The sequence below is a fragment of the Mytilus californianus genome, unplaced genomic scaffold (assembly GCF_021869535.1).
Source record: "Mytilus californianus isolate M0D057914Y unplaced genomic scaffold, xbMytCali1.0.p SCAF_4, whole genome shotgun sequence".
NCBI classification, from domain to species: domain Eukaryota; kingdom Metazoa; phylum Mollusca; class Bivalvia; order Mytilida; family Mytilidae; genus Mytilus; species Mytilus californianus.
In genome coordinates this window covers 19,675,261-19,696,853 of record NW_026262690.1, presented here as the reverse complement: position 1 = coordinate 19,696,853, position 21,593 = coordinate 19,675,261, and the positions used below count along the sequence as shown (strand labels likewise).

Genomic DNA, 21,593 nt, shown 5'->3' with positions numbered 1-21,593 from the left:
TTAACATCTATCGGGAATCGGGAACTTATGATTAGTTTCTCGTGATCCGGGGAACGAATGATTTTTTTTAAGGGAATTCGGGATAGCACCACTTCCTACCTCCCCTCTAGGAAGGCAGTATCGCGGCAAGAAGTAATTGTCGTCTTCATTCATATTTGTTCATTAGGAAGAACTTTTCTGTTAAATCTGTTTTTTTCTTTGTTCTTTAACATCAAAGGTACACACAAGTACATATCACTTAATATTACTTTCCATTGATCGATATGATGTCGATTAATGCTGTAAGTTATGTAAAATCCACCCGGCCTCTATTTCATGTACAACTTATACGATTCGAAGTTAACTCTATGGGAGCCATTTGTTGTCTTCGGATATTTACAGAATTTCATCTGTTGAATCGAAACGAATCCCATCAAAAACCTATGGTGAAAGTTTTATTCATACATATTGCACCAACAAACACGATATTGGATTTAAACTATACGTAGGAAACATTATGTCTTCAATAGACACAATTAAAATGTTAAAAGAAACATAAAAACGTGACAGGAGCCCAGAGTATTAAGATCTATATGTTTTTTAAGTAAAAGTTTTATTATAATTTATACACTTTTTATCTTTGTTCTACACATTAAAGCACAAGAAAAAATAAGTAAAACTATCTTTTTTAGGTGATTTAATAGGTACAACACTGGCCGGAGTAGAAGATTTGTTACATATGTCTTATGGTTGTGGTGAACAAAACCTAGTTCAATTTGTACCAAATGTCTTTATATCTGTGTATTTGAAAGTAACTAACAGGCTGACAAGGGACATAAAAGACAAAGTTGACAGATACCTGTCTGCAGGTTAACTTTTTTTTAATTGCACTTTTGTAATAATATAATAGTTGTCATATTGCGTTAGAAAACTAAAAACTTATATCAATTAATTTATGTAAAGCAGGAAATTTTGTGCAATTTTTTTTCGACAAATATATAAAAATATTAATTGTACTTTAAACACTCAAACATGATCTTTAAACGTTTATTAACAATGAAAAATATTTTTGTAAACATATAACTTAGATAACAAAAGTCTTTAGTGATGTTATAATATAGACCTATGTATCCTTAAATTCAATTGTGGAAATAAGAAGTATTACTTATATAAAAACAGGTTACCAACGTCAGTTATCATATGCTCATTTTGATGGATCATTTAGCGCATTTGGGAAGAGTGACAGATACGGATCTACATGGTATTATTTTTATACGTTTCACTGTAGATTGCTAGATCTTTCGTGAACATTGTTGAACTAGAAAACCAATTGTTAATTAAATCAATAAATAAATCATATTTCACTTGAACGATATAGTCCATACACCGGTTCTCAAAATTATTATGAATTTCGTAAATTTAACAGTTTTGTTTTTGTGTTTTTACTGGCAAAGCCGGAAGTCAAAATTCTTAAATTGAAAACAAACATAAACAGTAACCAACTGTGTAAAACCAAACAACATTCAAATAGTTTTGGAGGGATTTAAAATTTAAAAAGGGCAAAATGGGCATGCTTGGCTTGGTTATACCTGTTTTAGTGGGCGCTAAAAAAATAATGCAATTTATAGTATGGAACTCATTGCGCGTCCATAAAATTTGAAGACAAATAAAGACCCGAAAAATTGGTTTTGATAGGTGTTAACATTTTGAATATTCATGAACCATAGTAATAAATTCAATTAATGAAAAGTCATCGACAACTGAAAAGATTGATTTGTTGAAAAAAAGGCGGAAGATACTAAGGGAACAATTAAAATTTATAAATCGAAGAAAAACGAACAAAGCCATGGCAAAAAACGGGAGACGACGAAATATCAAACAAGTCCACAACATACTACATAGTATACCAAAGACCAAACAAAACGAATCCCATCAAAAACCTATTGTGATTTAAATGCATTCATTTCATCTCCGTCCTCGGCAATATTATTATAAACATATACACTGACAATGAGTTATTACGTTGTGGTTAATATAAAGCCGGGTACATTATTTTTTTCATTCACGATTGATTTAATGTACTTCTTTGTCCTGACAGCAAATAAAACAAAACAAAACTTGTATATCATAACGCTTAATATTCCATTATAGTTATATTTTCAGGCTTAATATTGATATAATTTTAAAATAACATGTAAAGTTCACAGGGCTAAGCAGCCAAATATAAGGGCAATTAAATAACAATGCAAACGTTTGCTCGTCAAAACTAAAAAGAATATCAGTTATCTTTTTGTATGCCCCCGCAACTAAAATTTGGGGGGGGGGCATATTGTTTTATCCCTGTCCGTCCGTCCGTCCCATTATGGTTATATAGTTATTCCACATAACTCCTCCTACAGTTTGAATGCTAGGAAGTTTTCACTATGCTGGCTGTTTGTACATATATTGAAGGTGTGCATGTGGTCAGGGTTTTGATTTTTATTAATATTTGCTCTTTTGGCAGATTGTTGAACTTAGTCATTTTTGGAGTATGAGACGTGCATATTCTGTGGGGGCATCATTTGTGTCTCCCAGACACAATAATATCTCAAAGAAAGTCCTACATTGACTTTGTTATAATACAGATACTTCAAAGTAGAGTTTTGGGGCATCACTTTGTTTAGTTTTTTTATTTTCTTTGATACACTGTTGTAAATCAAAATCAAGCATATTAATTATCTTATTCATAAAAATGGACAAAAAATGGAATCCAGACAGAGTGCAGACTTTTGAGATATCTGCCAGAAAGACCTGCCCCACAGACGTATGATTTTGTATCTTGAAAATGCTTAAGATAAAAAAAAACATTCGTATCTTTAAATTTTTGCATGTAACAGGTATCTGTGACAATAAATCTTCATCTACTGACACTTTATAAACTATCCTTTCACGACTTTTTTGGTGAATTATTGAAAAGTCGTCTTGACAATTAATCAAACAATATGTTTTAAGTATCATGAACGCATAAAAATATTTTACATTGTGCCAATTATTCAACAGAAACATTTGTCTTACAAAATACGATTTTTCAGTAAGAATTTTAGTGATTCAATGTCACAAAAGTTGCAGCTTTGCTGAGCTACAATGACAGCTCGTAATCTCTACAATGATACCCTTTTCTTATTGAAAAAATTATGAACGCATGATGGAAGAATAATTTTGGCAATAAGAAACCATATCAACATATCCTAGCTAGTTCAAATTTAAATTCCTTAAATCCCAACATTTGATAAATTGAAAAAATATTTTCAAATGTATTATTTAAACCATTGTAGTAACAACATATTCCTCTAAGCAGATGATCTCATAGAGACTTACAGTTATCTGCAGTATCGATCAAGTGGTATGACAATGAAGTTTAAAACGCGATTTGAATGTGAACGGTGGGTGTACTCTGGAATAATTTTATATTCAGGTTAGATCAGAGACTATTTTTCTGGGATAATCTTCATCCTGTCAAACCAAAAGGGACTGGAAGCAAAATACATTAAATGTGTGTGTGCATCAAAACAAAGGGAGCTTATCAAAAAAGCTTATAATCGTTTTCAAAATTAGTTTAAGTTACCACAATGAAATCACTTGCAAAATGGTGTGATCTAAATATCAAGCTGTAGAAATTAACTCCTTGTTAGTTTCCCTCTCGCTTTCATTTTATATGTGTATAAATAATAAATGTTTTCCATCAATATATATTTTTTTTATTTTATTGACAATTGACTATTTGCTTTTCAATAGCTTCTGAATGAATGCATTGTTCTGTAAATATAGATTTGGAATGTAGGAATATACATGCATCGATCTGGAATACATATATATCGGAACGACTTAAGAGATACGCTTACCTTGGCGTACCCAATCTTCATCCTTTTGGAGTTCATGTTACGTTTGTTTGTATCTTTTTAATTGATTTATAAGATTTGTGTTTGGAAGACTACTGTTATCTTATCTATACTAGTTGTAATAACATTTACTGTAGTAACGACGTCTACAATTTTATTGCAGGTTAACTGCATTTGTAGTGAAATCATTTGCACAAGCAGCACTTTTAACTTACATTGATCCAAACGTAATGCGAAAAGCTATTCGTTTTCTGATAACCAGTCAAGACAAGCAAACTGGAGAATATAAAGAAAAGGGTGTTGTTTATCAAAAGAGCATGCAGGTTTTGTAGTAGTTTTATAAAAGGGCGGACAAACAAACGAAATGGGCAAACAAAATATTATCATATATTGTTATATCTTTAACCATGCCTGTAATTGGTAATTTTATTATAACAAATGTGTACAGTTCATGTTATACTAAAAACTGTACGTCTTTGTCTGCTCTAAATAGAGGCAACAGTAGTATATATATATCATAAATCGATTAAGAGAAAACAAATCCGGGTTACAAACTAAAACCGAGGTAAACACATCGACTATAAGAAGAAAACGACGGAAAAACAGAAACACTGAACTGCAACAAAAACAAACTCCAACATACAGAAACGGGCTATATTGATAACAACTGCCATATTCCTGAATTGGTACAGGACATAAGAAGAAATGGTGGGTAGAATCTGGTTTTATGGATAGCTATACCTCCCGCTTATATGGCACTGTTAAACAATATCGCTAAAATGACAACAATACGTGACAGGAATGCAGTACAAGCAAACACTCAGTATGTTTGTGACGTATATAAAATCTTGAAATTCATACAATTATATGGAACGAGATCTAAAAATTCACAATTATTTTCACAATACTAGTCCAAATAATTATCATGATTATAACGGTCTTGAAAGGCTATTCTGAATTAATGCTGTGACGACGTCATAATTATTTGGACTAACACAATACTTTATCCATGGAAAATGGAAACTAACTCGACTATACTGACAAATAAGACATATGTGAAATATACCGAAAATACAGAATTCAAACCACAAACGATAAGACATAACACAATATCTAACCGTACTTACAAAAGAAACATAATAACTAAATACATGAATGTTGGATGTATAAATACCGAGACACGTCGTATGTATCACAGTGCGAATTCACACTCGGCAAAACAGTCATATTAGGGAATAGGTCACGTTCGGTACTTAGCAGACAGGCGACGTAGATGGTAAACCACAATCTAAGACGTGGTAAAAATGTCGTTAGTTAGTTTAGACACAGACACATCGTATAGATCAACCAATTTGTGATGGTGTCGACAAAATTTACGGAGTGTCATTTTTAATCTTTCCTCCTCATAACTTTGTTGGGGCAGTTTCTAAGAACGATGAACATGTGACAGGTATTCGATCAATTGCAAAGTTTACAATATCTTACAGCCTGGCAGTTTTTGACTAGCATAAATACAATATAAAATTTCACACAAAGGTTTCTGGTTAAGTGGTGATCAAAACATTAGTTGATGTATATTACAACTTCGAATGCATCGCACGTTACATAGCTATAAATGATTAAATAACTGGACCAATAAAACAAAAACAAAAATACTTTTGCATTTTGTCAACTGTCTATATAATTATACAGATATGTTTTATTAATGTGTAATACTTTATATCGTGGATGTCTCTAGCGTCAGTAAACGAAAGTTACAATTTCAAAAATTCGTGCGTCCGAAGCGTCGAAGCGCTTTTCTTGATTTACATTCGTCAGTAACGTTCAAATCTAAACATTTGAAAGCCAGGAATGTATAAAAACACAGAATCTTTGGGAGCTATACGATCAAAATGAACTCTTAAGCCTTAAACCTTCTACCAGCAAATTAAAGAAAAACCATATAAAACATTTTGGAGATCAATACCAATTCAGCTATACTTAAGGAAAACTGTTTAGGTGGGTATACCGATGCAGCTATACTTAAGGAAAAATGTTTAGGTGGGTGTACTTCGAGAAAATTAATTATGTTATTAACGGTTAATTAATTCGTTATCCAGCATAGTTCTGTACAAAATACATGCAGCAGTAAACGGTGAAAAGCCTAGACATTATGTGTGATTGTATTCTTGTTAAGAATTTACAGAGATTCATGTTTTCGATGAATTCTACTCAGAAACTTTTGAGATGACTAAAACATTATAATCAGTTGTCACATTGATAGAAATAAGCGAAAAAAGATATCAAAAGGACAATCAAAATTCAGAAGTCGTAGAGAGGCCGCAAAAACATGTTCCATTATTTTAACAGACTGTTGTTTTGTACACATGCATCCAACATGTATTTTGTTTTCGATCGTTCAAAGAAAATATTGAGAACGGTTAATATGTTTCTTTTTTCATGTTTTATTACTTCACCATCCATCATAAATGGTCATGCTAAAATATACATATTTTGCTTATTAGAGCCTAAGCATCCTCACTTAATCATGAATTATATGAACCAATGATTTATCTATCACAAAGGGAGGCTCAGCATCAAGTGCCGCCAGTTTAACATCGTATGTGGTGATTGCTTTACATGAAGCATTGATACGTAAGCAGATTCCAAATGATGTACGTATAACAAAAAGCCCTACCTGTTTAAAATTTAGTAGTAGTATAACTTGTTTTTGATACTATCTTTTTTATATAGTCTTTCGAAATTTCTAAATACAATGATATCTAAATTGAATTGGATTATTATTTGTGTTTTGTGTTGAAGCCATTATCTAGATGTATTGTCTATTTAAAATCGAATTGAAACAAAGAGGCAGATGTAAATGTATTATTCTATATTGAAACCGGCAATGTTTCAGATTTTTAGAGTGGCAAATGACATTTGTTCTTTTTACCCACTTGAAAGTTTTATTCAATGTTAAGATTAATTCAATTTGTCTTCACAATTTTATCTTTTTCTTTTTTTTTAATAAAGCATTATACATATCATTGGATTCATTGTTTTTCATATAAAATAAGATGTGGTATGATTGCCAATGAAATAATATTCTATCAGAGACCAAATGACGTAATAATAGCAACTATAGGTCACCTTATTGCCTTCAACCATGATAAAAACTCATATCGTATAGCAAGCTATAAAAAAACCTCGATATGACAAATGTTAAACATTTCAAACGAGAATACTAACGGTCTAATATATGTACAAAGCAAATATGATATACAAACACAAACGACCAATGTTGATGTGTAGGATCATTGGTCACATACACTATTAGGTAGGGATAAACATGTTTACAGCCCCTTCCCCAATCTGGGACAGTGTTGCAACTGCACACCATGAGAACAAACTGTTGAATTCAGTTGACTCATCAGATCGACACCAAGCATGTAACAAGCTTACAAAAAGACTTAACACATGTCATTTATCTCGTCAGTGGTTAAATGTATTGTTAATTTTCATTCTAAAAAGAAATTGTGTCAGATATTTTGCCGTCACTTTTATTTTTATTTTTTTTCTGTTGGTTTCCCGTATTTTTGAAGTTATTTTGAACTAACATATTTTATTAATGTCTGATAATTGTGTTCTGATAAGTATATTATTATTTCAGACAATTAAGAAAACCCAGGACTCGATAAAACACGCAGTCAGCTTTATTGTTAGAATTTTAGAGAACCGTACTTTAATTGCTAAGAATAATCAGTATGAACTTGTGATTGCAACTTATGCTTTAACGTTAGTAAATGCACCAATATCTCTTACATTACTACGACAGATTGAAAGATATTCCTCTAGAGAAGGTATTTACTTATATATATTCAAAGTTAGCTCAACTATTGTCTTAATTCTTTTTAAAGGGTGATTACATGCCATAAAAGTAACAATTTGCAGCGAATTGGTTTTTACCCTTGATTTAAATTAAAACGAAGTGAAAGTGGTTTTTGACGCTGTGCTTACAACAATTGTGGCTTAAATATTTAGGCAGAAATATGCAGGTAAATCAAATTCAAATCATAATGAAATAAATTTTGCAATTTTTTTTTTAAGATGGAACAAAATTCTGGAAATTAACTGATGATGCAGCAAACATGATTCAGCCGTATAGACATTGGATACCACCTAAAGTAAAAGTCAGAGCACTTGACATTGAGATAACATCATATGTTCTTCTGATATACAATATTAGGAAAGATATTACTAATGGAGTGAGAGTCGTTAAATGGTTGAATAAACAAAAGAATCCATTTGGTGGATTTACATCAACACAAGTAAGCATATTAGTATCCATTTATATTGAATTTCTATCATTGCAATTATACTTTGTCTTAACCACAAAATCTGTAATGCTCCGGTTGTTGCTCCAACTCAAACATATTAAGAAAAACACCTAATTTTACTCCTGTCACAATTTATTGTCTAATTTTCAATACTACAGTTGTACATAAACCGTTTGAAAAGATACTTGAGTAGCCTTCTTTTGGAGTTTAGTGTGACGTCCATTTTAACTGAACTAGTACACATTTTTGTTTAGGGGCCAGCTTAAGCACGCCTCCGGATGCGGGATTTTCTCGCTGTGTTGAAGACCTATTGGTGGCCTTGGGCTGTTTTTGTTATTTGGTCGGTTTGTTGTCTCTTTGACACATTCCTTCTGCCCCCATCGTATGGGGTTTACATATCTTAGTTGATACGTTATGCTCGTGCATGTTCACACTATGAGGACTTCAAATGCAGGAGTGTGCTCCTTACGCAGAAACTGCTCAAATAGAGTTATGAGGAGGAAAGATTAAAAATGACACTCCGTAAATTTTACGGACACCATCACGAATTGATTGATCTATACGATGTGTCTGTGTCTAAACTATATAACGACATTTTTACCACGTCTTAGATTGTGGTTTACCATCTACGTCGTCTGGTCTGCTAAGTATCGAACGCGACCTATTCTCGAATATGACTGTTTTCCCGCATTGCTATTAGACGTGTCTTGGTATTTATACATCCAACATTCATGTATTTAGGTATGATGTTTCGTTTGTAATTCTGGTTCCATATTGTGTTATGTCTTATCATTTGTGGTTTGAATTCTATTTCTATTTTCTTCATGTATGTAAAAGTAAAGATAATTTATCAGCTATTTCATTTATATGATCTTTAGTTTAAAGCTACTATATGCACAGGATTAATTTGTTTATACAGTTTTGATTTAGAAGAAAAACCGACATGGTTAGAAAATACAAATAATTTCACCATTACTAACACAATTCTATATTAATATTCTTGTAATGGTTAGAAAATACATAAATTAACACCATTACAAACTTAATCCCAATCTTATATTCAATTTTTAGAAATTTGCCTGTGACGTCACTTTTTGTGGCGTTAATACATTCGTGTGACGCACAGTTCATAATTCTATTGTGGTGTAAATGAGAGGTGTCCGTTGTTATTCTGTGGTTTACATGTTGTAATGTACTATTATATTATTTATTTATGTATGTCTCTGTCCTGAGTGTTCTTGCGTTTAGTGTAATGTATTCCTGTCGTGTAATGTTGTCATTTTAGCGGTATTTTTAACATTGCCATATCAGCGGGAGGTTTAGCTAGTCATAAAACCAGATTCAACCCACCATTTTTTCTTCAAATTGCCTGTACCAAGTCAGGAATATGGGAGTTGTTATGAAATAGTCCGTTTCTATGTATGTTGGTGTTTGTTTTTGTAGCAGTTCAGTGTTTATGTTGTTCCGTTGGTTTCCTCTTACAGTTGTGTTTCCCTCAGTTTTGGTTTGTGACCCGGATTTGTTTCAGTTAAATCGATTTATGACTATTGAACAGCGGTATACTACTGTTGCATTTATTCTCCATTTCCATTCTCAATTTTATTCTGTATATTAAATATGCATTTTCAATGGAATGCACTACATATTGTGAATTTATCTCCTCTTCCATACTCTCGTATCGTATTTTATATAATTCAAATCTCCTATGGAAATATGTAACAGTAGAAAGAAATGCATAGATTTAATATGTAAATTTGCATTCTGAGCAAAAACTAAAAGAAATAAATATGTATAGACTTTCCACCCAGAAATCACCATTTGCATGATTCTTAGACGGAGTGGTACTTTAAATCCATACACAAAAGAATATAAAGAAGAAGATGTGGTATGAGTGCCAATGAGACAACTCTCCATCCAAGTCACAATGTGTAAAAAGTAAACAATTATAGGTCAAAGTACGGCCTTCAACACGAAGCCTTGGCTCACACCGAACAGCAAGCTATAAAGGACCCCAAAATGACTAGTGTAAAACAATTCAAACAGGAAAACCAACGGTCTAATCTATATAAAAACGACAAACGAGAAACACGTATGAACCACATCAACAAACGACAACCACTGAACAACATAAACATGTTTACAGCCCCCTCTCTAATCTGGGACAGTGTTGCAACTGCACAACATGAAAATAAACTGTAACTTAAAGAAAAAAATATGTATAGGCTTCCCACCCAGAAATCACCATTTGCATGATTCTAAGACGGAATGGTACTTAAAATCCTAGATGCAAAAGAATTTAAAGAAGAAGATGTGGTATGAGTGCCAATTAGACAACTCTCCATCCAAGTCACAATGTGTAAAAAGGAAACAATTATAGATCAAAGTACGGCCTTCAACACGAAGCCTTGGCTCACACCGAACAGCAAGCTATAAAGGACCCCGAAATGACAAGTGTAAAATATTTCAAACATAAAACCAACGGTCTAATCTATATAAAAAACGAGAAACGAGAAACACTTATGAACTACATCAACAAACGACAACCACTGAACAACAGGCTCCTGACTTAGGACAGGTGCATACAGATGCAGCGGGTTCAAACGTTTTAACAGGCGCCAACTTTCACCCTAACCTGAAACAGTAGTTTAACATTGCAACATAAAAAGACACACTATAAAATATCAATTGAAATGGCTTAACTCGATCAAAAAGACATATGAACAAAAACAGGTAAACATACACTGAACAAATAAGTTTAATCTATGACACAATATGAATACAGTTTTAATAAAAGAAAGTTGTAGAACAATGTCAAAAGACAACTGTAACCTGGGACAAAATGGCGTTAAATAGAATAACGAACACATATTATTTTAAATATAATAATTTTTGGGTTAGGAGTACAGAAATATTTTTTCAAAAGAAATAAATTTGTTGTTCACAGTACGAGTACAGAAGTGAAAATTTATCGTCATACTAAAATCAAAGGTGGTACATATTGAAAATAGTGATACGAGATATAACACCAAATAAGTAAACATTGAATAACAAAAATGCATTACGAAAGTACGATTTGAGAGTACTCGCAATTACTCTAATGTTGAAGCATGGAATAAACAGGGAGTAAGAATAAATGACTAAAAATAAGAATTATACTTTCATTGTCAAATGTTTACAAACATAAGGTGAAAACATTGTCATTATAATTATGAAACATGGTAAAACAAAGATTTTACGATTCTATTTCATTTCATATTTCATATATGTATTTGATACATGTTGAATATATGAAATGGTTTTTTGGAAATTTTCTTTGATCTTGTGTGATATTCGTTCCTATATTTCCTATATTAGATATTCATTTAATTTGAAAAGATATTTACAATTCAAAAATTTCGGGAACATATAATACTCACTTTGTTGGTCCATCCTACCGTCCGAGTGTTGGCAATAAATGGTTCCCGGTGGTATCTAGAGAATCCCCTGCCATGTTGTCATAAATAAATACACATTGTAGATATTTGTGTTTGTTTTATAGGATACTGTTATTGCCATACAAGCAATCACTGGTTTTGCAGAAAAGGTTTTTGTAGAACAATTTGATGCAGTTGTAACTGTCAAAGGGGACTCGTGGACTGGTCATACGTTTACGGTGGATAACACCAATTCCTTAATTCTACATTCAGTGGATGTGAGTTGATATCATTACGTCTTACAAGAAGTCGTAACGTTATTTAAAAAGAAGGGATAGACATGATCTTTTATTAACTATCCAAAAGCTTCAATAAATGCTTTGAAATGCTACGAGGTCTGTAAAATCAAAATATACTTTTCTAAACAACAAAACCAGGGATATATCTAAACAAACGAGAACCATTAAACGACAACGTGGAATAAACTGAAAATCAGAAGTATCTCAAATTATATTTGATAAAATCAAAATACTTAATGGTAAAATAATTTATACGGACAATGTTGATAAAAAATATGAACAAAATGCCTTACCGTCCTCTTTTCTCGAATGTGACATACTGAATTATCACCGGGTTTGTACTAACATGAGCAACGCGAAGGGTGTCACATATGAAGCAGGATCTGCTTACCCTTCCGGATCACCGGAGATCACACCCGATATTTTGTTAGGTTCGTGTTACTCGGTCTTTAGTTTTTCTATGTGTTTTGTATACTGTTGCTCGTCTTTTGATCGTTTTTCGTTTTTTTGTCATGTCATTGGCAGTTTGTTTTCGACTTGTGAGTTTAAACATCTCTTTGGTATCTTCCGCCTCTATTATCTAGCAGAAACTGAAAGGAAATCTTGTCTGTAACCCCTTGCTTGTGAATGTTTAACTCTTTTTGACCTTCAAAATCAAAATGGATTGAATATAATGTATGATATTATTTTCAATTCGCACGACACGAGTTTCAGAAATAGCCTTCATTCGATGCGCTCGATTCCGAAAGTTCACGTATGATCATCATATTTAAATGAGAAGACCTCATTTTGTGTGTCGCTTCTCTTCCTTCCACAATAAATTAATCGTCATGCCTCTGTGTCCTATAGGTCCCATGCATAGTCGCATTTGTCATCCTCGCTTATGATTATTCAGTTTGATATCTTTTGGGAGGAAAACGAAAATAAAAGCATCCGGATATTGTTTTCGTCATCGGACGGACTTTTAAGTCATAGACAAGACTTCCGTTATGGACTGTTTTAAAATTACACATAAAATTGTCATATGTACTTGGGAACAGGACAATTATATTCGCGTTTTTCTGTATACTATGATCATACATATACTATAAATAAAGTGTATGATCACTATTTGCTATTTACTATCAATTCCAAGTTTACTATCCACGGCGGTCACTGATATATTATATAGAGAGCCGTGGATATTAAATTTGGAATTGATAGTAAATAGCAAATACACTCTATTTATAGTTTATGTATGTTCATAGTATACAGAAAAACGCGAAAATATTTGAAAATAACAGAAAAAAAATAATGGATTTTGGAAAAAAGGGAGAGGGCTAAAACAAATCGTCCTGTCCCCAAGTATCTATGACTTTTGATACCTTTCCTTAAATTCTCCAGTCATCAAATCTTTTACAAAAATTCATCCTACAACAGTTTACATACTTTCAACCACGCTCTTAATGCCTGCGAATTCGCGGGTGTGTTCTAGTTATCATAAAACAAACAGATGAACGTTTGCATGAAGCAATTGCAAGAAACTACATGATTTATAAACTAAAAACAAGAAAGGCTCGCATGCCTCTTATAAATCAAGCCATTGCCATTAGCTTTGGACTGGGTATGTTTAGTGATTTGCTCGGAGAGTGAGTAAGATGAGAACCTTTAGGGAATTAACATACGTGTGATAATGATTTAATAACAGAGTGATTAAACGTATTGCCAAGATCACATAAATTGTTAAATCTTACATGTATTGGTATACTTTGAATTTCTTTTATTATCTTAGGCTCCACGCAACATACGACAAATATCTATAGACTGTGAAGGATCGGGATTTCTTATGTTAGAGGTTTGTATTATCGTGGTCATATGAACCGAAATGTTATAGCTGTACAATATTGCATTAGTTATGCATCGTGAAACTTCTGAATACAAACTACTTAATATGTGATGACTGACATACTTTATTTATGAACATAAAACAACAAGAAATACCATGTTGTGTAGTTTTGAGAAAATTAGAAAGTTCAAAAATTAGTTGGTCAGACAGACATACTGAAAATAAAATAGATTAAGGCAACAGTAGTTTACCGATATTCAAATCTTAAAAATTGATAAAAAAAAGACAAATCAAGGTAACAACAAACATTTAGGGAGACCGTGTGCGTCGACAGGGTAAACTTCTCACTCGCCATTCGAATCCACATTCAGAAAAAGTTTTACGATCAGACAATAGGACACAATCGGTAATTTACATAGCATACGACTATACTGGTATCTAAAGATATAAAACCACGAAAACATGTCGCTAGTGAGTTGAGACATCATCAAAGTGTATAGATCAACCAATTCGTGATTGTGAACGTAAAACACTGGTAGTGTCTATTTCAGTCATTCTTACTCATAACTCTTTTTGGGCATTTTTGTGTGAGGAACTCCCCTGTTAACGATTTCCGCATAGTGTGAACATGTACGAGCGTTACGTATTAACTGAGATATATAAACGACAAACGACGGTGCAGAGAGTATATTTCTGCTCAGAAATTGGAAGTTGACAATTAGAAAGTTGAAATCATCACGTTTAACATAGATTCTAGTTTGAATTTGTTATTTGCTGTATTCCATTATAGGTGGCTGTTTTTTTCAACGTACCTGAAGAGCTTAGGAAACCAGCTTTTGATTTAAGTACTACAATTCTAAACGATTCTGTTCTAGGATTTAGGTTAAAAATTTGCTTCAGGTATGCTTCTAATTTTCTTCGTAACCATTTTGTTAATACATCATTTCATTATTTACATAATATGTTCTAATTGAAATGGTTTATCTTGTTCATATTTTAATAATCGAATATGAAATTCATCTTCCATATTTTCCATAAAATATAAGTTATTCAATATTCGTTTGAAATTTTGATAGCAACTTAACAGCGAGGGGGGTAAATCTGATTTGTGTTTGTGCGTGATGTTTTTGTTTTTGCTATTCGTTAAACATTATTTCAAATCTAAACTAATTTCTGTTTTTATGTCGTTGGGTTGCTCTTTCAAAATTTGTGTTAACTATATTTCAAATTCAAATAAAAATTATTTATTTCTGTGTACATGTATATGATGAAATGCTTTGATATAAAATGAAAAGTTTTTTTTTTTTAACAAAATGGAAATGCCTATTTCATGTTTTTGTTAATAAATATAATGCATTTTTTAAAAAACTGAGTTAAATTCAATTTGATTTATTAAAGTTGGTTACGGGGTGGTAACAGCACTATGGGATATATGGAAATTGCTCTACCGACCGGAATGGAGGCTGATATGGATTCTATGAATACTACTAGTACATATGGTCTTTATAAGAAAAGAGAGGCCTCGTCTGATCAGTTAAATTTATACTTTGATTGGGTAAGGCACTTTTTAGCATATTTTAAATTCAGTTGAGCAAACTGGATCTTGACTAAAAACTTTACCAATTGTTTGCTTCTACATGTATGATATAAATATGGTACTACAATGATTTTGTTTTAAAATATATTGGTGCTGTACAAATACTTTAAAACAATGAACAGATGAATGAAAGGAATCACAATGTATACATCACTGAGATAGCAATCCCAGAACAATTAACACCAATTGCATTAAACAACAAAGATAACTGTTTATACAGTTATTGCAACACCATTGCGAGTAAAGGATTATGCAAAACCACGTTGAAACTTAAATGCAAATGCTAACATCAAAGCGGTATACATCTCTCTTACGGTTTATATCGAACATTATGTGAATTTTATAATCTCTTCGATAAGGAAGGCGGATTTAACTGTAATCAACAAAACTAAAGTTTGAAAAGTAAAATTTCTTACTAGTCCATCCTTCAGTTTATGTGTCCCCCTGTTAAAATAGTGTCAGCACCTCTATAGTCTTATGTCAATTGGGTTATCGAAAAAAAACCGTGTGTATTACTAGTTGAATCCTTTTTTATTTGACTGTTAGTCTTTTGTAATTATAGAAATAGATAATTCACCAACTTGAATTAAGGGAACCTTCACGTTTCCCAAATTATATAAGGTGTTTTGACATTTGTCACAATTGTGTTCTGTTTACTTCAATTGCTGATTCTTTGCAAGTTATGTATGTATAAGTAAGCAAGACAAATTTAATATAAAAATAAGGAGATGTGGTATGATTGCCAATGAGACAACTATCCATCTAAGTTAAAATGAAGTGAATGTAAGCCATTATAGGCAACCGTACGGCCTTCAACAATGAGAAAATCCATACCGTATAGTCGGCTATAAAAGAGCCCGACATGAAAAATATGAAACAATTCAATTGAGAAAACTAACGGCCTAATTTATAACAAGGCTATTAGTTTTCTTCATCTGACTGAGCCGTTTGTGGTTGATATATTTATCAATCTGTTACATTTTGTAACGTAATGATATAACCAAAATTCGTTACAGATCACAACTGAAGAAATGTGTGTAGAGATCGACATTGACAGAATAAGCCTTGTAGCAAAGCAAAAACCAGTACCTGCTAGACTTTCAGAGTACTATGAACAAAGTAGGCCTTTTTTGATATTGAGAAAATACGTTCAACACATTTTAGCAGTATTATAATTTTGGTGGATTTGACAATTGCAGGAATTTTGATTTGTCTTAACACATATCACAACGAAATGACCAATTCGAAATAAGTTTCATATTGTAATATATTATTAACAAAAAAACATATTACATGGAGAAATTAATGATTATCTTAGGCAAACGTAAGCGACTTGAATAAATTTTAGGTGCTTTGTCAACGAGTTTCAAACGTAAGCGACTAGAATAAAGTTTTGCTGCTTTTTTAACATGTTTCAAACTGAAGCGACTTGCATATATTGCAGTTGCTTTTTCAAAGAGTTTTATTTAGTCAAATATATTTAATGTCAGAAAATTGGAGACGTTCTCCTTTTACTTTCTCAAATGTTTGAGCACGGATAACATTCTTTACGTAAACCATGACAAAGTCTTAAAAAGAGGCCTACGTAAAGTCCGTTCGAGAATAATTTAATCTCTTTCAACAAAAACAACCTTCTTCATACAAAAGTGATATGCTTGCTTATAACTGCTATCACACTGGTTGACTTTTTTGCAGGTAATGAAGTAATAAGAATGTACGGGTCTAAAGTTTTGTCTCAGGCTTCTGCAGATGATGTTTGTGGACTGGATCGTTGTCAGTAAAAAGATTCACCAGATATTATGTAATACTAATGATTACCTACTTCAATGAAAATAAAGTCGTATCAATGAACTTGTTTTAACATATTCAATAACAGACACAAAGGACACCCTCATAATTTCTATTTGAACACTGACAGACAACAACAGAAATGAAAGAAAAACACCAGTTTTCAAAACGCTTAAAAGGGTAGCTCAACATTGTTCAATAATAACACTGTCAAAAGTTGGTTACCCAGAAGTGATTCGTACAGGAATAGCTATTTATATTTAGCATTGGCATCAGCTATTGTGTAACATGCGGTTGTAAAAGGACAATTGAAAAAATACAGACGACCACTACAGACAAAAAAAAAAACAAAAACTTAAGTTCATAAAAACCAACAGAATATCTAAAGATTAAGCAAAACAACTTGATAAAACCCAGAAAAAAACACTTTAAAGAACGTATGAATTTTTACAATTTGTTCTTACGTTGCGCTTTAACACCACTGTCGCAGGTTAAAGAGAGGGTTGGGCGCCCGCAAACATGTTTTACCCCGCAAAATCATTTATGTGCCTGTCAGGAGCCTGTGGTAGCCGTTTGATGCAGTCGATTATATTGATTTATGCATAAATCAGCTCTTGGTTTCTCATTTGAATTCTTTTTACATTTTTTTCATATAGATTTTTTTAATTTGATATTCGGTATGGGTTTCGCTCATAAGAAGGCTGTACATACGGTGACCTATAATTACTAACATATATGATAGCATTTCGTCCCTTATGGACATTTGTTTTATAATCATATGTTTATCCTTTGTTTCTTGTGTGAAGATGTGCATTTCCTTATTCGTTGTTGTGCTCATTACAGGTGAAACGCTTTATATTATTCATGAACCATTAAAAACCACGAAATTGAATGTACAAAAACAATTTGCAAATCCCTAAGGCAAAGTTGAATGAAGACAATGTTTACTGTTCTGTTTAGACCCTTCTGGTTTTCATTATCAGACATTCGGTCACGGGCGTACCGGATGAAGGTTTTACTTGAAACACATATAGAATGAACGGAAATTCAATCAAATCATATGCATATTTCAAAATTATTTATTGATGTTAAATTATTCTGCCTGTTTGCATTGAGTACTGAAAGTTAAAATAACGTTTTATATTCGTACATATATATGTAACACTCTAAACAGTTCAAGTATTTAATGTTTTTAGGAGAAAAGGAAAGAGTTATTCGCTCAGTTTGAATACCAGTATCAGAATAGGTTGACAGGCCTTTCGTGAGAGAGTTTTATCTACATCAACACAAGTTCATCTTAGATGGATTTGGCTAATATATGTGGGTTTTCTTTGGTCCTATAACTCTTCAGCAAAAGGATTTTGTGTCTTTTCGTTATTTTTTGTCATGGTTTTGTCGGTCTGTCATCGAGTTTTGAATTTCCCTTTGGTAACTTCTACGATTTTAAGACAAATGACAAAACCCATTTCTGTTAATAAATTGTGATTCATTTCGTTCATTCAGTATTATAGATACAATGAATAAACGTTGATTCTTTAAAAAGAAACCATAAGCCCGGAGTGCGAATGGAATGTTTTTCATGAATCAACGCTTATCCATTGTATCTATAACTTAAACTATTTTGTTGATGTCTTTTCAAAATTAAAGCCTTTTCTTAATTAGAATGTATTGTAAGTGAGTTTAAATAACCATGCTATCAAGACCAACGATCGATGCATTAATAAATCTAAGTTCACAGTTAATTGGTTAGAGAAATACAAATATAACATAACACTTCTGTCTTTAAATTATCAGACATCTGAATATTATCCGTAATTTACAAAATAAGACATATTCGAACTTATTTCTAAGTATATATAATAATTATGTTACCGAAATTTCTAGCAAGAAGCCTAATTCTAGGCACATCACGATTTACTCGCATACCGGGGATTTGCGAATAAACATTTGTAAACGTATGTAGTAAAACAGAAGCAATCATACTATATTTATAAAACAAAAATGGACAAGTTGAATGTAATCATTTTCTTTTCAAATGTGTGAAATAGCCATTAATAATAAAAAAAAATAAACGGGAAAACTTGCTATTGTTACACAAATATCCACAATAACATACAAAAATAAGAAAAACGGAAAAACTAAAGAAAAGGGACAACAAAGAGAATACAGGGATTCGAACCTTAACCGACAAGTCGCTACCTTTAACTTGATTCTTATAACTCATTGATTTTAACCATGCTAACCTCGCGGCTACCAACTTACGCTTTACGATTGCTTAGTATGTATATATAAAGGTACAAGCCCTGGGTGTCCGTTGTACCGATGTGTATCATATGTTCATTTATATATATAAAATAGACATGTAAACTACAACCCATTGGTAGTCGAGAGGTTTCGTCGATATGTTGATGTCATTCACACATAACAGATTTCAAGGAGGGGTTCGATTCCCAGTGAAGGCATATACAAATTACAAAAATCAAAGGTAAGTTTTTAAATTAATTTCATTAGTGAACAGAAATCAGCAAATTAGCCAATTCAAACTTAATAAGATAAGGCACACAAAGGAAACAATTGAATATTATTTGGTGAGTCCATTTCAGCGACAGATTTAGGAAGCGTTGAAAAAGAATCCACGGTAAATGAATAGGCTGACGTCACGACGATGGTTTAACATTTGAGTCTATATTTTATTGAAACCGACACATGGCTAATTATCTATAGATGTATTTATAAACCGGATGTTGTGTCTGTAATTAGATATTCTTTTGTCTACAAAACACATCATGATAGCAAGTTGATGTTGTTATTCTGCCTGAAACAATTCTTGTGTTAATGAGCCTTTCTGTCCGATAATACCCTCAAATAACCTGGTGGCAGCGGTGAGCAACGTCTGAAACGTTATAAAACTGACATTTATGGTAAACATTTTGCGTAAGTGGTCCTTAAAGCACCATCACAAAATAACAATTTTCCACGTGGTCGAAAGACGCTGAATCAGCAATGATAGAGGCTTTAACAAATACTGACGTCTACCCCCACAATTAAATGTCACAGAAAAAAATGTGTCTGAAAACTTTAAGAAATGGAAACGGCACGTTGAAATATCTCTTGTGGCTAGCGGAGCTGTTAAAAAGGACAGTGTAGTCCAAGTAGCAATAATTTTGAATTGTACCGGTCCCAACATTGTAGACATATTTGACCAACTTCAATGGACAGATGAGGTGATCAAAGGAAACCCGACAAACTTTTCGAAAAACTAGAGGCCTACTGCAATCCAAGAAAAAATGAAGTTCTAGAGTCCCATATATTTTGGATGGTACCATATCAAGACCCTTTGACAATTTCTTAACTGAATTGAGAACTAGGGCAAATTCGTACAATTTCCAAGACAAAGATCGTATGATCGTATAACGGAATTTGATGCGACTGTCATACAAGTGAGAGGTTTAGCGCTATAAAACCAGATTCAATCCACCATTTTCTACATTTGAAAATGCCTGTACCAAGTCAGGAATGGACAGTTGTTGTCCATTCGTTTGATGTGTTTTATCATTTGATTTTGCCATTTGATTAGGGACTTTCCGTTTTGAATTTTCTTCGGAGTTCAGTATTTTTGTGATTTTACTTTTTATGATATGTGACAAAATTATCTTCAGTGTCAAGGGCAAACTGCAGGAACTTTTATTAAGAGAGGACAAGACTAACTTAGACAAAGCAATCAAAATTTGCAGAGCTGATAAACAGTCAAATAAACATGTTAAGGAGTTTAGAGAATCTACATATTCGACTCACAGAGTCAATAAAGTTACACACCATAATAAAAAGAAAACTTACCAACCTGAAACTAAAAGACCTACTCAATCACAGAGTAAAACTCCTTACAATACACAAAATAACAACAAAGAATGTAATTTAAGTCGCTACAAACATGAAAGAAAAAAGAAATAATGTCCAGCATGAGGAAAAACATGCGATGCTTGCAAAGGTTGAAACCATTTTAAAGCTAAATGCAAGGAAATACACTCAATTAGCTCAACACAAAGTGACCAGGAAGAAGATAACTGCTGGTTGAATGCTATCACAGGAGGCCATTCATCTGATAATGTAATTCAGGCAATAGGTGCAGCATCTAAAACATTTCAGCTTTGGTGAATGTAAATGATTACAATGTAAGAATTCAATTAGATAGCTTAGCCGATGTAAATACGATCTGTAAACGATATATCCGTAGAGAACAAGTAAAACCAAGCTCAATCACACTACGTATGTGGAACAAATCACCTTTGAAACCGACAGGAGAGGTACATTTGAAATTGATAAATCCGAAAAATGGCGATGAAACCATGGCAACTTTTGTTGTTGTTTCTAATGGAAATATGAATTTACTAGGCCTGGATACAATCCGTAGAATGGGATTAATTACTGTCAATGATGACCATTTCATTACAAAAGTTGAAACCCAGAAAATTGGAGATATAGGGAAGATAACTCTGAA

General features: G+C 32.5%; 1 protein-coding gene across 1 annotated transcript in view; it reads left to right on the top strand.

The window, feature by feature from the left end:
- The window catches only part of LOC127737629 (CD109 antigen-like), a 53,029-nt gene extending 35,879 nt beyond the window's left edge, over positions 1-17,150 (top strand). The window contains 12 exon segments of the mRNA XM_052248484.1: positions 672-848; positions 1,159-1,240; positions 4,021-4,180; positions 6,422-6,511; positions 7,507-7,696; positions 7,944-8,164; positions 11,712-11,864; positions 13,657-13,719; positions 14,501-14,610; positions 15,109-15,265; positions 16,324-16,426; positions 17,003-17,150. Coding sequence (XP_052104444.1) covers positions 672-848; positions 1,159-1,240; positions 4,021-4,180; positions 6,422-6,511; positions 7,507-7,696; positions 7,944-8,164; positions 11,712-11,864; positions 13,657-13,719; positions 14,501-14,610; positions 15,109-15,265; positions 16,324-16,426; positions 17,003-17,088 — 1,592 coding nt within the window. The 3' untranslated portion in view covers positions 17,089-17,150.
- The last annotated feature ends 4,443 nt before the right edge of the window (positions 17,151-21,593 follow it).